This window comes from Bombina bombina, chromosome 3, assembly GCF_027579735.1.
Source record: "Bombina bombina isolate aBomBom1 chromosome 3, aBomBom1.pri, whole genome shotgun sequence".
Lineage (NCBI taxonomy): Eukaryota > Metazoa > Chordata > Amphibia > Anura > Bombinatoridae > Bombina > Bombina bombina.
Window position 1 is genome coordinate 597,571,225 of NC_069501.1, and position 19,124 is coordinate 597,590,348.

The 19,124-nt window shown below is 36.3% G+C and overlaps 1 protein-coding gene across 1 annotated transcript in view; it reads right to left on the bottom strand.

Annotated features, from left to right (window-relative positions):
• STPG1 (sperm tail PG-rich repeat containing 1) overlaps positions 1 to 19,124 on the bottom strand; it is a 362,003-nt gene that overhangs the window by 149,254 nt on the left and 193,625 nt on the right. Inside the window, exons 4-7 of the mRNA XM_053707188.1 lie at positions 5,453 to 5,548; positions 5,099 to 5,278; positions 1,951 to 2,062; positions 509 to 677 (exon numbers count right to left, since the gene is read on the bottom strand). Of these exons, the coding sequence (XP_053563163.1) occupies positions 509 to 677; positions 1,951 to 2,062; positions 5,099 to 5,278; positions 5,453 to 5,548 (557 nt within the window). The remainder of the gene's footprint in view (positions 1 to 508; positions 678 to 1,950; positions 2,063 to 5,098; positions 5,279 to 5,452; positions 5,549 to 19,124) is intronic.

A 19,124-nucleotide genomic window follows, 5' to 3' on the forward strand; every position in this document is an offset into this window, starting at 1 on the left:
AGGAGTAAATTAGAAAGTTGCTTATAATTGCATGCTCTATCTGAATCATAAAAGTTTAAATTTGACTAGACTATTCCTTTAAGAATTTAAATAACTGTAAACTTGTTTGATGAAAAGTGATACAATAGCTACGTGAACAGTATATTTAAATTGAACGAGCTTCAATAGTAGCTATTAAAAAGCTGACCTTGGGAGTATTTTATTGACACATACAACATACATACAAAGGGCAAGGATTAAATGAGGTCTGTGGAATACCAATAGTAAGAAAAAGGGCAGTTTGGGTGAGACAAGTCTTATCTGTTGTAATATTCTACATTTTCAAAAGTATCTGTTTGTTCTCCACGCCTAAACCTTCTCATAGAAAATGCCATAAAAATGTCCTCTTATTCTTAGCACATGCTTTATATTTAAATAACAGAATGACCTTAACTAACTCCAAAATGAAAAACTGCTACAAGGTTTTTAGTTCATAAAGACACAATAACTGTAAATATGTACAACTCACGGGAAGACAATCTTTTTTTGTAGTTCCAAAGATCCATATGGGTTGTAACTTGCAGGTCCAGGATTATCTGAGGTCAAGTTCAATGTGTCCCTAGATGTTTTTGATTTAAAACATGAAACTAAGGTTGTTGGAGATGGTTTCACAAAGGAATCCTTTACTGTATAATGGCCTAGAAGCAAACCGAACACAGTTTATTATTAGTGAGTTAAAGATTAAAATGTACAACTTCATTAGTAGACTATTTAAATTATAAACCAATATAAAATACAAAAAAGTCTGAAACATCATTTAATTATTATTATTATTATTATTAACTTACATTAGTATGTTAAACAAGTTTGGATAAAAAGTAAACAAGATCTGCCTACTATTACAGGGGACACATACAGGATGTATAAAATCAAATGCTCATATAAAATAAATTCCTCAATACTATATATGTGCAGAATGTAGTAAACTGAATTCTATAAAAAATATAACAGGTCCCCACCGGGAACCCCAAATATACCTATTTTCATCATGATCTATACAGCAGTCTATGTAAGAATGAGGTGCTCCTTCGTAAATATAGCAAAATTGAAGCAATTCCCCTAAGGTTAATGTGATTTACCATTAGTGGGGACTCCATTTTAAAAGTAAGCCCACTAAGCTGCAAACAAGATTGGTTGATTAGACCTGCCAAATGCACAGCCCATAGAAGTTGAGGACAGTCAGGCATGTTAACATGTAGGGGTATATTTATCATAGTGCGAGCGGACATGATACGATGTAGCGTATCATGTCCGCTGCACATCGATAAATGCTGACAGCATACGCTGTCGGCATTTATCATTGCACCAGCAGTTCTTGTGAACTGCTGGTGCAATACCGCCCTGCAGATTCACGGCCAATCGGCCACTAGCAGGGGTGTCAATCAACACGATTGTATCAATCAATTCGATCAGGTTGATTTCTGTCCGCGGCCTCAGAGCAGGTGGACAAGTTATGGAGCAGCGGTCCCTTCAGGAAACAAGGGGCATACGGAGCTTGATAAATCGACCCCATAGGATCAAGTGACCAAAAATACTTAGGGAAGACCCAATTATCAAAAACTAATCGGCATGAAGAGAAATCACAGAAAATGTTTTGAGCATTATTTTGGAATCTATGTATTTCTCCTTCACATCCATATTCTCATGGTATCATAGCTCTCCCCATGTGATACCAACAGGACTGTCGCTATACTACCGTTCAGTCATAAACAACAATGACAAGCGTAGGTCCTAGCGTTAGGTATGTATACATTTTCATTACATAGTCTCTTTAGTCTTTTAGTAATTGTATTTATTGTTATAAATTCCACGTGGTAAAGTCAATGTGTATGTTAATCAAGAAACAAATATAAACATGAAGCATTACTCTTCAATATTACTAAAACATGGATCACCTGTTAATATACTTACACGGGGAAGGTCCTTTCAAAGAGTCTAATGTCACAAGTTCCCTTCTAGTTTTTGAGGAAAAAGCAGCACGTGCACATACATTGTTATTGGGATGGGAATAATGTATGCAAGCCTATTAAGAAAGTAGATAACTGTGAATCAAACTGACTGTTCTAGCACATAATCGAAAACAACTGCTTTTCGTTCATTAATTTTTTTTTTTGTTTAGCAAAAAGAGTCTAGTTCTCACAATACTGAAACCATATTTATTAAGAATTTGTCACATTCTGAATATTTGATTCACATTTCATTAATAAAGTTTATCATAGATTAAATGAATTACAAATTATTTTGTATTATCACAGCAAGGACAATATGTTATGCACTTTTTACAAACTTGCATTCTGGGGTTCCAACGTCAGATAATACCTATAAATTTAGCCCCAAATGATGGTATCAGAAGGAAGCAACCATTGGAACAGGGCCAATATCCAGAAACAATCCTCTATATATTCAAGCCATAATTTGTAAAAGAGTGTTATATAAGTGCAGTAATGCATATGTTTAACATGCTCTAGATATAATTATAATGATTTTGGGAGTGTTTTCCTATCTAATTTATGTGAATTAGACTGATGTGCTTAGACAGATATTAAAATAATAAGAGGTCTGACACCTAAAAATAAGTTTACATCATTTGGAAAACAAGGGTATTTTCAAGAGTCTGCATTTTTCAGAAACAGTTTAAAAATTCACCAAGAACTTAAAGGGCCACTAAACCCAAAATATTTCTTTCATGATTCAGATAGAGAATACAAATTTAAACAACATTACAATTTACTTCTATTATTTATTTTGCTTCATTTTTTAGATATCCTTATTTGAAGAAAAAGCAATGCACATGGGTGAGCCAATCACACGAGGCTTTTATGTGCAACAACCAGCAGCTACTGAGCATATCTAGATATGCTTTTCAGCAATGAATATCAAGAGAATAAAACAAATGTGATAATAGAAGTAAATTAGAAAGATGTTTAAAAATGCATTCTCTTTCTAAATCATGAAAGAAAAAATGTGGGTATCATGGCCCTTTAAAGCGGCACAATGGTTGATTCTGAAATGGACTGAAGTGCATCTCAAATGTATATGTTATCACAGCTTCAGTAATAACTTTTAATTGTGGCCTGCTTCAAATGTTTCTGTAAAATGCATGCATGTGCATCATTAACTTATACATGCGCCAAGTGTTGGAGATATCACATGTTAATTCAGGAGCCTGAAGTTTGCATATGGTTAAAGGAACAGTTTACTTGAAAATATTTATTGCTTAAAAAGATAGATAATACCTTTATTACCCCCATTTTTGCATAACCAATATTGTTACATTAATACACTTTGGTTTTACGTATCAGGACATAATAACAATTATCTGGTCCTTATCGAGTCTTAAAATTAGGTAAATACAACCTCAGATGAACAACAACACATGACATATTACACTGTGTCATGATTTATTTAACACAAATAAAGCCAAAATGGAGAAGCCCTGTGTGAAAAACTAAGTGCAACCTTACTGCTTCTTTAGGAATTAAGAGCCTAAGTAGCAGCCATGTGCTGCTAATCAAATGCCCTTGATTAATTGATCATCAGCAAGTGTGACCACCTCTATAAAACAATGCCAAGGAGGAAAAACATCAGCAATGATCTTAGAGAAGCAATTGTTGCTGCCCATCAATCTGGGAAGGGTTATAAGGCCATTATCCAAACAATTTAAAGTCCATCATTCTACAGTGAGAAAGATTATTCACAAGTGGAAAGCATTCAAGACAGTTGCCAATCTTCCCGGTAGTGGACATACCAGCAAATTCACCCCAAGGTCAGACAGTGCTATTCTCAGAGAAATTGCAAACATCTCAGACTCTACAGGCCTCAGTTAGTATGTTAAATGTTAATGGTAAAGTGGTTTGTATGGAAGGGTTGCCAGGAGAAAGCCTCTTCTTTTTAAAAAGAACATGGCAGTATGGCTTAGGTTTGGAAAGTTGCATCTGAACAAACCACAAGACATCTGGAACAATGTCCTTTGGACAGATGAGACCAAGGTGGAGATGTTTGGCCATAATGCAGAGTGCCACGTTTGGCAAAAACCAAACACAGCATATCAACACAAACTCCTCATACCAACTTTCAAGCATGGTGGTGGAGGGGTGATGATTTTGGCTTATTTTGCAGCGACAGGACCTGGGCACCTTGCAATTATTGAGTCGACCATGAACTCCTCTGAATACCAAAGTATTCTAAAGTCACATTTGTAACTATGTGTCCAACAGCTAAAGCTTTACTAAAATTGGGTCATTCAAACGCACAATGATCCAAAGCACACCAGCAAATCTACAACAGAATGGCTGAAAATGAAAAGAAACACGGTGTTGCAATAGCCCAGTTAAAGTCCAGACCTCAACCCAATTGAAATGCAGTGGCTGGACCATGACTGTGCATAAACAAATGCCCGCAAGCAACGTTGTAAAGAAGAGTGGGCGAAAATTCCTCCACAATGATGTGAGAGACTGATAAAGTCATACAGAAAATGATTACTTCAAGATATTGCTGCTAAAGGTGGATCTACAAGCTATTGAATCATAAGGTGTACTTAGTTTTTCACACATGGCTTCTCCATTTTGGCTTTATTTTTGTTAAATAAATCATAACACAGTGTAATATGTCATGTGCTGTTGTTCATCTGAGATTGTATTTACCTCATGGTAAGGACCAGATGATTTTTATTATGTCCTGATAAGTAAAACCATAGGATTCAAATAGGGTGTACTTTCTTTTTCACATGACTGTATATATATATATATATATATATATATATATATATATTGGTATTCTTTGTTGAAACTTAATTCCTTTCCACAAAAGAATATACTAGGTATAGATAGGCTGCAAAATGTGCATGTGTCTTGAGAATATTTAGATATGCTTTCATGGAAAGGAGCTACTGTATGTTTAAACAAAGGATACCAAGAGAAAGCGCTAAAAACTTGATAAAATACGTAATGTATATTAATTGACTATCTTTGCCCAAATTAGAGAATTGAGAGAAAAATACAAGAGCTGATTTAAATCTCTTTTTAAACTAGTACAACTATGAGTCCTTTTAGATACTCACGTCATATTTATTTGGCGCTGGTGTGTTATTTTTGTTATCGCTCACTGCTGTGGCAATGGAGTGATGAAACATACTAGAGTAGCTGTTGCTGAAATCCTTCTTGGAAAACAATGCATCCTGAATGTAGTAAGCATTAGGTGCTGGACTCTGTGCTATTTTAAAACGGGAAGTTCGAGACACCTGCAGTAGGTATGAAAAAGGTTGTTAGAGAAGAACTATATTTATGCCTTGGTCATCACTGTTACAGTAGAAAGGTGTAACAAATGTAAGCTGTAAATATATGTTTATAGTTTCTTGAATTATTTACTGAACATCTAAATCAGGATGCTTTCATATATTTCTATCATCACGTACCTTTGATGGAAATCCTCCAGTTCCTTTCTTTGAAAATGAGACATTGTCTGTAAGCTGTTGACCAACCTCATATGATCCTGGGCCTGGGTTTTCGTTCTATGGAAAAGAATAATTGTAGGATATAAATGTGTATTAATCGTTTAGTCATGATGTAAAGTTCAGTTCCTATAAAAACATTCAAAATAGTTAAATAATGACACAAACAACCAGTAGCTTAAGTTATTTATGATGATTTTTTTAAAAAGACTGCAAATAAATCATGTTACTGTATGAACTGCATTGCAGCTATGCAGTTAAGGTTACTTGAACTAAGAGCTTTGTATATAGAAGTAAAACACAAAAAAACTATTTAGCTATATCAGCAGTAAGTAAATAGCAACTATTTTGAACCTATGAACTTTAACAAATGAGAAATGCTTGACAGGTCATTTAGTTGTTTTACATTTTATAATGACAGCACAACAGACATTGACGGTCTTTTGTAGACCTAGGTTAAATGTTTTTACAAGCCAACTCTCTAAATGATTGTCATTGCTCATTTGTTTGTTCTTAAACTGTGAATCTCTTTGTATGCTTAGGAAATGTCCTTCTCAGCTTTGTTAAATTCATATAGAAATTAAAAATACAAACAAATTACTTTAAGCAGGAGGTAAAGTTTAATTCTGCAGCAAGGTGTTCTATCCCTCTGTTCCTTGTTTACTTAGCAATTCATTTTCATATTTTTTATCTTATAAGGGCATGAAACAGATAATCAGACCCTTGATCCATCATAGAAACAGATGATATTATTTTAATAAAGATTATATAATTTTAATAAAGATTTGTTTGTCATTAAATTATGCAAAAATAATTTTCAATTCTCCAATTAAGATTGGTCCTTTAGTTCACATTGACGTTTTGGCTAAAAATCCTCATGTGGCCATCTGATAGATAGATATTGTATATACTATATAATAGTATGATTTTTCTTTCTTAAGGTCGTAAGAGTCCATGAGCCAGGTGGAGGCAAAGCTTACCAAAACTTCAAGATTTCTTAATCCCTCTCATCTCTCAGTATGCTAATCACTGGAGGAGAAGAATCAACGTGCTCCAGATTTTTGGCTGAAAGGGGTCAATTTTCCCCTCAGAGAGCTGCTACTGAAAGACAGAGGGTAGATTGGATTTTGAAGCAGTGACAGAAACCATTCCGGTGAAGGAGTTAGTCACAAGCCTGCCTCAGGTTTTGCAGGGAATGATTCCTTAGCTTCCTCCTGTTGGTTCGCCGAAAAACTCCTTAAATAGATCATCTGCTGTGATGTACACAACACAGCACTGGATGGGCTATCTACTGGAAGGATTAGATATTTTCTGTATCTGTGTGTAAGCATGGTAGACTGGATTTATCTAAAAGTAAGTAAACAAATACATGCACTGGCATATCCTACAGGCTATTAGCAGGTACACCATTCATGAGGTACATCAAAGGCTGGGGAGAATGTTGTTTACAGACACTAAGGGGTAAATTTATCATAGTGCGAGTGGACATGATACGATGTAGCGTACATTGATTAATTATCGACAGTAACCGCAGATTGTGAACTGCTGGTGTAATACCGCCCCCTGCAGATTTGCGGCCACTAGCAGGGGGTGTCAATCAGCCCGATCGTATTCGATTGGGTTGATTATTGTCTGCGGCCTAAGAGCAGGCGGACAAGTTATGGAGCAAACTTTAGACCGCTGCTTCATAACTTCTGTTTCTGGCGAGCCTGAAGGCTCGTGCGGAAACAGGGGCCTCAAGATCCATATCGAGCTTGATAAATCGGCCCCTAAGGCTTTAGTAGTTTATTAGGCCCAGGAAATTTCTTTATGTAATGTTATAAATGTTTTACTTTCAGCTGTGAGTAATCAGTTCTTTTGCACTCTGCATATTTTACATTTTTAAATTTTTTTTGCTCTTTCGTTTTAATGTATTTGTTTACTATTAGAGTGCAATCACTGAGTTTTATTTGCGTGCACCAGCTTTCTATGTATTTTAAATATGCGACCCAATGCTATTGTGACTTGTGCATGTTTTAAAATTAGTACGCTCCCTCTCCACATTGTCTGCAGCACAGAGTTTAATGATATTCGGTAGCACAGTAGTCAACTGTTTTTTTCCCGGCAAGCTATTGTACTTTGGTGAAGTTGTTGTTTTTTTTTTTAACTAACGGTCTGTCATTCTGCTTCTGTTTTTTTCTCCTTTCTCTGGATGGAGGGGGTATGATTCAGGAGTCTATTAAGAGCCAGGTACCTTAAATTATATTTAATTATATTTATGTTGATGCAATGCATATATTACACTGAGAAAGTCCTGCTTGCCCTTTTCACATTATTTTGAACCCTGAATTTGTAATTCATATGTGACTCTTATGTGATTCTTTGCAATGTTCAAAACACATCTTTAATAATTTTGGAGGATGGAACTAGACTCTGAAGTAAAGAGACGCATCTTTGCAGAGCTCCAGCTCTTGAAATCATTAAAATCCATCAAAAGTCAAAATAGAACTTTACAAATGTAATCCTTTAAAGAAAGACTTCATATATATTCTGGTCCTAACAGAATAGCAGCGTCAAAAAGTTTGGAACCTCTCGTATTTGGAGGGGGCGCGACACTCTAACAGAGATAGCCCACGTAGCGGGCCGCATCTGAAAAAAATCCTGACCGGATTAAGAACTCTATTGCGACACAGACCTTAATACACTCCAGAGGGTCAGGGCTTCGCTCCGGAGTAAGAAACATCCACTGCACAAGTGAAAATCTACAAAGAGAATTGGACAAGGCCGGAAAAAAAGGGGACTTATCTATACACAATCAACAAGATCACTACCATGATCTATACATTTTCTGTCACCCACAATCATCATTTACAAGGCATCGGAGGGCCAGGGATCCGCTCCGGAGCTACAGGAAAAGGAACTAAGGGTCCGTACATCATCAGGGATACATTAGATAAGCGCGACTTTGGCACGAAAACTACGATCTCTCCACAGTCCGGCAGAACAAAAAGTGGGTAAGTGGTTTTCACTACCAATACAAACACATTTTAGCAATCATCCCTTATACTACCACTTTAAATGTAGGTCTAGGTCCAGTGAAACTAATCTAAAGGAACTGTCTTAAACATTCTGTAGGCCTCGACTAACACAGAAACTTTACTTTAGACTGCATTTTCCCAATAAAACTATAAATCCATCACTCTGCAATTGCCGGGTCACACTTTTGGGTTGTAAATTTACTGAACTTTTCAAGACATCTTAAAACCTTCGTAAAAGGGCACCTTCTCTCCTTCATTTCCCAGCTGTGTCCTACAGGTGGGTCATATCCCCAGACCTTTCCCTACTTCATCAAGTGGAGACAATTAACCCTGGAGAGAGGTGCCCCAAACAGTTATCTTGGATGGTTGGTCTGCTAATTGACAAAACTGCAAAGATCCAAAGAGATGAGCCATAAAAATTCTGGGGATTTGCTCAGCATCATACAATTAATCCGCATAAACCACCTGTGAGGTATACTGCAGGAAAATGAAGGACACCATAATTCTTACTGACCTTAACCAAACAATACCACACTTCTACACACTGAGATGAAGTAAACAGTTCATAAGATAAGCTATTTGAGGGATCTTCTCAGCGAGTGAAATCTATTGTTCTTTCCTTCCTTGCTTGCTCTAGGCAAGTAATCTAGAAGCAACTGAGATACCGAAGTGGAAGATTACCTGAGAAGACATAAAGTGGTGCAACCATTCCCTCTAGCTCTGTACCTCCATATTCCCCTATATTCAACACCATGTGAATATGATTCTGTAGAACACACTGAAGTCAGCAACCTTTACTATTGTCACACAATAAAGCATGATCTCTTTTGTAACTACAGAGTGAACCTAAAAGGAAGAAACCACAAACACTTATTTGTCCACTACAAAATACGCCCTCTCTCTTTATATCTACTATGAAAAGTAGAAATCAAACCATTAAACACTGTCTACCTAAATCACAGCTCAAAAAACATAAGGGTGAATGTCAAACTCCCTCCATCACCATTGAAGACTCGCAAGAAGCACCCACAGACACTTCTATGGCGGACATTTGTTCTAATTCAAATCAGGAACTTTTGACCCAAATAAAGGCTCCTTTTCAAGAAGAACTACGCTCTGCTATGCATGAGATCAAGAGCGATATCCAAGATATTGGAGGCAGAACCGTGGAATTGGAAGAAAAAGTAGATGAAATAGTGGATATATCTTCTACAATCCAAACCGCTATGGAAGAACAACAAACTCAAATATCTAGATTGGAATCACAATTAGAAGATTTGGAAAACAGATCTCGCAGATCCAACTCGAGAATAAGAAATTTACCCGAGACCTATAAAGATCTCCAAACTACTATCACGGAACTATTTCAAAAGATTGGGCCATCACTGGATCCTCCAATGCTACTGTTCGATAGAATCCACAGAGCACTTTCTAAACCTCTCCCAGGAACATCCTCCAGATATGTAATACTAAAATTGCATTACCATCATATTAAAGAACAGATCTTACAAGAAGCATGAAAACTACCTTAGATAGAATATAAAGGAACAACATTGTAGATATTTGCGATATTTCCCCAATCACATTAAAAAAGAGAAGGGACTTGAAACCTGTATTGCTCTCCCTCAAGGAGGCTAATATTCGGTAAAGATGGGCATCCCCTTTCAAACTGTTATTCCAGTACAATGACAACACATATACCTGTACAACTCTACAAGAAGGACTTTCTCTACTTACTAAGCTGAACATTCCTACTCAAAAATCTGATGTCCAAATTCCTCAACGGAACCCTAGGAAGTCAATAAACTGGACCTGGTCCACAGTACAGAAAGCTGGTCAACTCAAAAAAGCCAAACAAAGTTTATTGGGTGATGAAAACCAGAATGCTTCCTTGCGGGCTGTCACCTGATCATATGTAGAGAGTCCTTGACCCATTGCTTTAAAATTTTAGCTCTTGTCAGTTGACAGATAATTAATTTGTTGTTTAAAATGTTCACTTTAGTTCCTGGTGTTCGTACTTACCATTAGCTCCACCTAAGAGTGGTTCTGCCTTTTTGGCTTACTCTCCCCTTTTCTCCCACTTTTCCTATCCCCTGCTCCCCTCCTTCCTTTCCTCCCCTCTACCTTCTAATTCACCATAACCACAATTCCACTTTCGATAACACAACTCCCTACCCACTGATACCAAGTAAAGAAATGTCTTCTGTTTATCTGTCTTTCCCATATTTAAAAAAGACACCCCGCTTGACCACTGGGAAGTTTGCTTGATATTTTGAGAATTTAACAGTTACCTTTACAGTCCAATAAGTTATGCTACTTCACAGAGAGAGATTTCCCTCATGATTCTTCATAAATTCATCTCACAGATTGACGACTTATTTAGATTATGAAGGTCATTTTCAGAGAGATCACATTAATACCCTCCCTCCCTCCTCTCCCTCTACCAACCCCCCCCCCCCCTCTAACTGGCCCTATTCCCCATTTAATCTCTACCTCTACTACACTCTTAACTTAAACCTCTCGGTTCACACCTGAGAGGAATTACCACAGTGTGTTAACATATGTATTTTAATGAATGGTTGCTGATTTATCATTCAGTGTATTCTAGTACATTTATCTATGTTATATTGTATATTTTTCATGCATCTACAAGTCATTGTGTTAAAAGTTCCTTCTTTTTTTTTTCAAGATTGTGTTGAATTACTTGCACAGATTCTTTACACAGAGACTCATGCCAGATGGTTACTTGGAGAGGTCTATACTAGCATGCAACATAGTTCTGTGAAATACAATAGTAAGACGCCTAACTTTATTGAGCTCATATATCACACTATTAATCTTAATAAATAATGACACTTCAAATTTTGACCCATAATGTAAGGGGTCTACACCAAACGCAAAAAAAGCTCTCTTAGACTACGACTAGGAGCTAACCTAATTATTGCTCCAGGAAATGCATTTCGCAAAAACAACACCACCAAAATATTGGGACCACGCTTACTCCACACAATACCATGCAACCAGGAATAAAAAAACACTGTGGGGTTTCCATTTTGCTACATTCTACTTTAAACTTTCAGGAAGACACAGTTAATATAGATCCTAAAGGCAGATACAGTATATAATCCTGCAGTGCAAAATTCAGGGCACACCAGTAATAATTGGGAATATTTATGCTCCGAATGATTCCCAAAAGACCTTTTTAACGAAAATCTCCAGAATGTTAACACGATGGAAGAAGTTCAGGATCATATTAGGTGGAGATATTAATCTAGTGGCTGACCAAAATTGGGACAGAACAGAGAACCCAGCTAAAACTAGAGGGGAACCAACACAAAAATTCTTACTAGATTTTATGCTAGATCACAACCTAACTGATAGCTGGAGGACAATGCATGGAGGAGAGAGATACTTTACTTTTCACTCTTCAGTACATGGCACCTCTTCAAGCCATGATTATATTTTTCTTAGCCAAATGATGCAAACATTAATATCCAGTTCCCAAATTATAGATATCACATGGTCTGACCACGCGCTAGTCTTAACTAAGTTTACAGGAATTTTTAATCCCAATCGTATTAAATCCTGGACATTAAACCCCACTGTAATGCGCGACCCCCTATTCATACAGGAGCTTAGAAAAAAATATCTAGGAATTCATAAAAGATAACCAGAATACATCTACAAGCCCACTCTTTAAATGAGGGGCACTTAAAGCATTTACAGGAGGAATAATTATGGGGGAAACAAATAAAGGAAAATACAACACAGCAGACATGAACAATTGAGATCAGAACTCACAACACAAACTAAACCCTACTACCGCATTAACTGAAAAACTGAGAGCTACAAAGTTATAATTAGATAATCTCCTCAACCAAGAAGTATTAAAGTCAATAAAAATATTAGATGCCCACTATTTTATATATGCAAACAAACCGGATAAGATGCTGGCTAATAAAATTAAAAATATCAATAGAACCACGTCAATCCCACAGATCCAAAAACATGATGAGTCAATCACAAATAACCCACTAGAAATTGCTAATACTTTTGCCGAATTCTATTAGAAGTTATATAATCTACCATATAAACAATAAGATAAACACTCCAGATCAGACACCCTGACATTCTTAGCAGTCTTTCACCTACCTAAGTTGAATGAGGAAGCGTCAGATAAGCTTAACTCACCTATTACCTTACAAGAAGTACTTAAAGCCATAATAATTAAAAAAACATCCAAAATCGCCTTCTCAGGATTTTTTTTTTTACAAAATTATGAAACACATACTACCACCACAACTTGTTAGAATTTTCAATTCCATTATGACAGGAGCTAAGATTCCATCAGAATTAATTCTAGCCAGGATATCGATTATACCTAAACTCACCCCTTTTATTTGCACTTAGCATAGAACCCCTAACGGCCAAAATACGCAATAACCCAGACATTTCAGGGATCAAAGTAGGACAGTCGACATATAAGATAGCACTATTCGCAGATTATGTGATATTATCTATTATTAAACCATTGCTGTCCCTTCCTCCTCTATACCAAATCTTAAACAATTTTGAGATATCAGGCTACAAACGTAATGAAGACAAGTGCGAGGGGTTAAGTATCTATTTACCACCTGAAACAAAAAACTATTGGAAATAAATTTTGGTTTTAAATGGGAAAAAAAAAAGGCCTCAAATATCTTGGCGTTATCCTGTCACAAAACGTACAGTCTTTATGTGCCCTCAATTATAAACCCATGTTTTCCCAAATTCGACAACCAAATGGATACGAGAAAAGATCTCTTTTTATGGCCGCATCATTGTAGCTAAAATGACTATTTTACCCAAACTACTTTATCTCTTCAGAGCCCTACAGGTTTCGGTTCCTATTGCTGAACTTCAAATTCAAAGAGAAATTCAAAAATGTATTTGGGAAGGTAAGAAACCATGCATTAATAAAAACATCATCACCAAACATAAATCACAAGGAGGCTTAGGAGTTCCACAATTAATAGCATACTATTACGCAGCTAGGACAGCACAGACAGCATTATGGCACACTGCAACCACCACAGTTAGATGGGTACAACTTGAAGCTGATTTAGTGCAGGTAAATCCAGTTTGTAAATTACTCTGGGCAGAAAGACAGTCGAGACCTCACTCATGGAGATCCTTCTCCTCCATAGCACACACTATTCACCTATGGGACAGACTGAAAACCAAATATATCCTGATTACTCCACGCTCCACCTTTAGACTCCTTAACCAACCCCATTCCATTGTTGGTGTTAAGCAAATGGGTCAACAGAGGCCTATATAGAATCGCAGACACTATAAATAATAATTAATTCCTATCATATTCCCATTATCCTGAACTTGACAGTACAGATGGACACAATTGGTTCCAATTTTAACTGGTCCACAAATCAGTGGGTTGCTACACTACAGAGAGGGTGCTCTTTCTTGATAAGCACAAACTTGAAAGAAAATTACATTAAAACTGCATTCAAATGGTATATGCACCCTACATGATTGCATCCACGAGTAGACACCAATAGGGAGCTATGTTTCAGAGGGTGTACATAGACAGGTACATACATACATACATATGTGGTGGCAATGTAGTTCAACAACACAAATATGGTCTTAAACATCAGAACTATTAAGCAAGATATTTCACAAAAGAATAAATCTTACTACCATGCAAGCTTTACTACATGACATAATATCAGGCCTCACTCTGAACAATAGCAAGCTAGCAATGACAATTTGTACTGCAACTAGACTGCGCATAGCTCGGTATTGGAAGAGAGAAATACCAGACTACAATTTTATTTTACGTAAAATATATTATATTTACCAATTATCTAGCATATCAGCTGATTTACTGGCCCAAAAAACGCTCTTTTTAGAAATATGGGAACCGTGGATCATGTACTCTAAGGCACTACATTGGGAAACTCGAAGATTGGTAGACCGGACTCCAATCCCGACCTAAACTAGTTCGATTTAGATGTAGAAGATAACTATAAACAGGGATGGTTTATTTGTAAAGATGTTTGCATAATCCTCTTCTATGTCAACAATTGAAATTGTAAACTCTGTGTTTGACATGCACTTACTGTATAATCTGTGTAAGAATCACTGTAATTGTTATATTTTTCTTTTTATATATAAAAATCTAATAAAATTTATTTCAAAAACAAAAAAACTTTAGTAATTTTAAATTTTTCCTATTTGTCTGTATTTGTTATCCTTAAAAAGGAAGCATACTGCAACTGTTCACTTTCTTAGAAGTTAGATCCATTGCTTTTTATTTATTTACTTAGTTTAAAGGGACATAATACTCATATGCTAAATCACTTGAAACTGATGCAGTATAACTGTAAAAAGCTGACAGGAAAATATCACCTGAGCATCTCTATGTAAAAAAGGAAGATATTTTACCTCACAATTTCCTCAGCTCAACAGAGTAAGTTCTGTGTAAAAAGTTATACTCAGCTGCTCCCAGCTGCAGGTAAACAAATTTAAAAAAATGAAGAAATGAACAGCAGCCAATCAGCATCAGCAGTGCTGAGGTCATGAACTCTTACTGTGATCTCATGAGATTTGACTTAACTCTCATGAGATTTCATAGTAAGCTTCCTTTACCTGATTGGTGAAATAATATGAGAGTGCACGATGCTAGTCCCTTCAGATGTCCCAGGACAAACACACTAAAATGCTGCTTAGAAATCCTTTACAATGGGAGGTGGCTACTGAGGAACTTTTGAGGTAAAATATCTTTCTTTTTTACATAGAGATGCTCAGGTGATATTTTCTAATCAGCTTTTTACAGCTATGCTGCATCACTTTCAAGTGTTTAAACATTTGGGTATTATGGCCCTTTAAATGTGTGTATTGCAAACATGTAGTTGTAACTCCTTCAGCTCAGCCTTGCAATACTTATATGGATCTTTTTAGGCATGCTAAGCATCCTACTACTCTTCTTGCCTCTAAGGGTATCTGGTTTACCTCTGTCGGTACTAGTGAGTAATACAGATTTTACTCCAGGTTTTAAAGATTTCTGCGCTCTACAGTTTCTGAGAGGTTGTCAGCCATACCTTCTCCAAGTAAGAGCAAAAGTACTATGTCTGATGCTCAACATACAGTCAGCTTATCTAACATCTCTGAATCTCAAAGAATCAGATCAGCTAAACTACTGATTTATTGACTATTGATTCAGGTCCTGACTTTTCAGATGTGTCTTCTGAGGGTGAAATGGGTTCAGATGACCAGGAGTCGGTCACTAATCAAGATCCTGAATCCTTAATTTCATGTTCAAACTTGAACATCTTCGCACGCTACTAAAAGAGGCCTTATATACTCTAGGTGTACAGGACTCTAAAACTCAGGAGGAAAAGTCTATCAAGTTTCTGGACTTGAATTTCCACCATTCTGCTAAGACTCCAGAACTTTTTCTGATTCCTGAAGCTATTAAACAAATAATACAAGGAATATTTACAAAAAGGTATTCCTTAAAATCCAGCTTCAAAATGTGAAAATGTTTCCTTTACCTGCTGTTAAGAGTTTTAGGAAACTATTCCTAGTTGGATGGGGCTATTTCTTCAGCTAGTTGTTCTACTATTCGCCTAGAGGATAAAACTTCTTTGAAAGTCTCTATAGACCAAGAATTAGAGTCTTTTCTCAGTAAAATAATTTTAACAAGTGCATTTATTGTTCTGACCAGCAATCAGTATTACTTGTTTAGCTGCAGTTTCTACTCTATGGTGTGATAATTTATCCGAGGAATTATCAGATGATTCTGTAGAGGACGTTTTTCAACATAAGTTATTATTTATAAGATCTGCTAATGTCTTCAATTGTGATGTGATTATTGATATAATCAAGATTAAGGCAAAAAATATGGCTGTTCTACCAGTTGGATCATCAGGCTTAAATCATGGTCAGCTGATATGGTTAATATATCTAGACTTATATATCTCCCTTTTCAAGAGAACATTAAGGGCTAGATTACAAGTAAAGCATTAAATTATTGAGCGTCCGCAAATAGGCAAATTTGCCCGTTTGCAGGCACACAATAAAAAGCCATTACAAGTGGATGGTTATTGCTACCGCAAAATCGTGGTAGCAATTAGCGTTTAGAAAATTAACCAGAGATCCGATCTCTGGTAAATTTTCTAAAAGTCCCCCAAATGCCCTCAAATAGAGGGCATTATAGTTTTTCAATAAAAAAACCACTGCACTAGGCAGTTTTGGGGCATTAAAGTTGGTTGGAGTGAAAAGTGCCTTTACATTGGGGTCTATAGAACTGTGTGTTCTCATAGACTACAATGTAAATATATACGTATATGCTTATATAGATATATATGTATTTGTTAATATGTGTATACATAATATTAACACATACATATATATGTATATATTCATATATATTTAAAAATGCTGCCCATCGATGTGTTACTTACCTCTTTCGCTGGGCTAAATTACAAGTAAAGCACTAAATTATTGAGCGTCCACAAGCCTGCGGTAGCAATTACCGCTCAGAAAATTAAACAGAGATCCAATCTCTAGTTAATTTTCTAAAAGTGCCCTAAATGCCCCCCAAAATGGAGGGCATTATAGTTTTTTATTAAAAAAAAAGTAAATTTTTTTTAAAAATAAGAAACAACTGCACTAGGCAGTTTTTGGAATCTAGAGTTGTTAGGAGTGGGTGTTAGAAAAAAAAAAAAAAACGGCACTGAAAAGTGCCTTTACATTGCAGTCTTTGGGAACTATGTGTTCCCAGTAAAAATATATGTATATGACAATATACATATATATTTTTGTGTTAATATGTATAAATACACATAATAACACATAGATATATATGTATATAGTCATATACATATATATTTAAAAAAACGCTTCCATTGTTGCGCTACTTACCCCTTCACTGCGCAATGTTCTGATGCTGTCTCTGACGGCATCAAAATGAGGCTCCCATTGGAGCCTATAGAATCGCACTTTCATGAGCGCAAGGCTTCCATGCAATGCGAACGCAAGGTCACGTTCGTATCGCCCCTAACTTGTAATATCAGCTCACATTAGCGAAAGCTAAGTGGCTGGTTATTGCTACCGCAAGCTTGCGGTAGCAATTAGCGCCCAGAAAATTAAGCAGAGATCCGATCTCTAGTTAATTTTCTAAAAGTGCCCTAAATGCCCCCAAAAATGGAGAGCATTATAGTTTTTTATTTAAAAAAAAAGTAAAATTTTTAAGAAAATAAGAAACAACTGCCCTAGGCAGTTTTTTGGATCTAGAGTTGTTAGGAGTGGGTGTTAGAAAAAAAAAAAAAGGCACTGAAAAGTACCTTTACATTGCAGTCTATGGGAACTATGTGTTCCCAGTAAAAATATATGTGTATGACAATATACATATATATTTTGTGTTAATATGTGTAAATACACATAATAACACATACATATATATATGTATATAGTCATATACATACATATTTAAAAAAAACGGTTCCATCGTTGTGCTACTTATCCCTTCGCTGCGCAATATTCTGATACTGTCTCTGACGGCATCAAAATGAGGCTCCCATTGGAGTCTATAGAATCGCACTTTCATGAGTGTAAGGCTTCTATGCAATGCGAACGCAAGGTCACGTTCATATTGCCCCTCACCTGTAATACCAGCTTACATTAGCGAAAGCAATATATTGCACTCGACTTTTAATCTGGCCCTTTGTTTGGATCTTGTCTAGTCACCATTATTTCTACTGTATTTGAAGGAAGGAAGTCTTTCTTCCGCAGGAAAGAATAGAGCAATCAGTTGTTTTTGTTCCTTTCATAAATCTAGGAACTAAAATCCTCTCCCTGCTCTCAGAAACAAGCTTCTTCCTGACCTTCCTGGAAGACCAATCCCAATTGGAATAAGGCTAATTAGTTAAGAAAAGCCTTCTTCCTCTTTCAAATGTGCCTTAATAATAGGAGTACATTAGAAAGTTGCTTAACATTGCATGCTCTATCTGAATCACGAAAGAAAATGTTTGGGTTTAGTATCCCTTTAAGGTGCAGCCCCTGTTCCAGAGTCTCTGCTGTTAGGGGACAGATTACACCTTCTTTTTGGTACCTGGTATCAGTCTGTTTGAGATCTTCTGGTTTTAAATTTAGTTTTCCTGGGATACAAATTAGGCTTCAAAGAAGACCTTCCAGAAGAAGATTTATTCTGTCTTGTGTTACAAAAGTATATGCTATACTTCTGTCGGTACTAGACTTGTAACTCATAGGAGTAATAGTGCAGTTCCTATGTTGGAATAAGGTGAAGGTTTTTATTCAAATCTTTTTATTGTTCCCAGGAAATAGGGGTCTTACAGGCCTTTTCTAGGTTTAAAAAAATCTTAAAGTTTCCTCAGGGTTTCTTCTTTCAAAATGGATAGAAGTCGGACTATTCTCCCTTTTGCTCAGCAGGGACAGTATACGTCCTCCATAGATTTTGAAGGATGCTTACATTCATATCCCTTAACTTCATACTCCTATCCACAGAGTCCACTACCAGTTTTTCTAAGGTTTACCTTTCAGACCAAACACTTTCAGTTGGTTGCTCTTCCATTGGCACTGGGCTACAGCTCCCA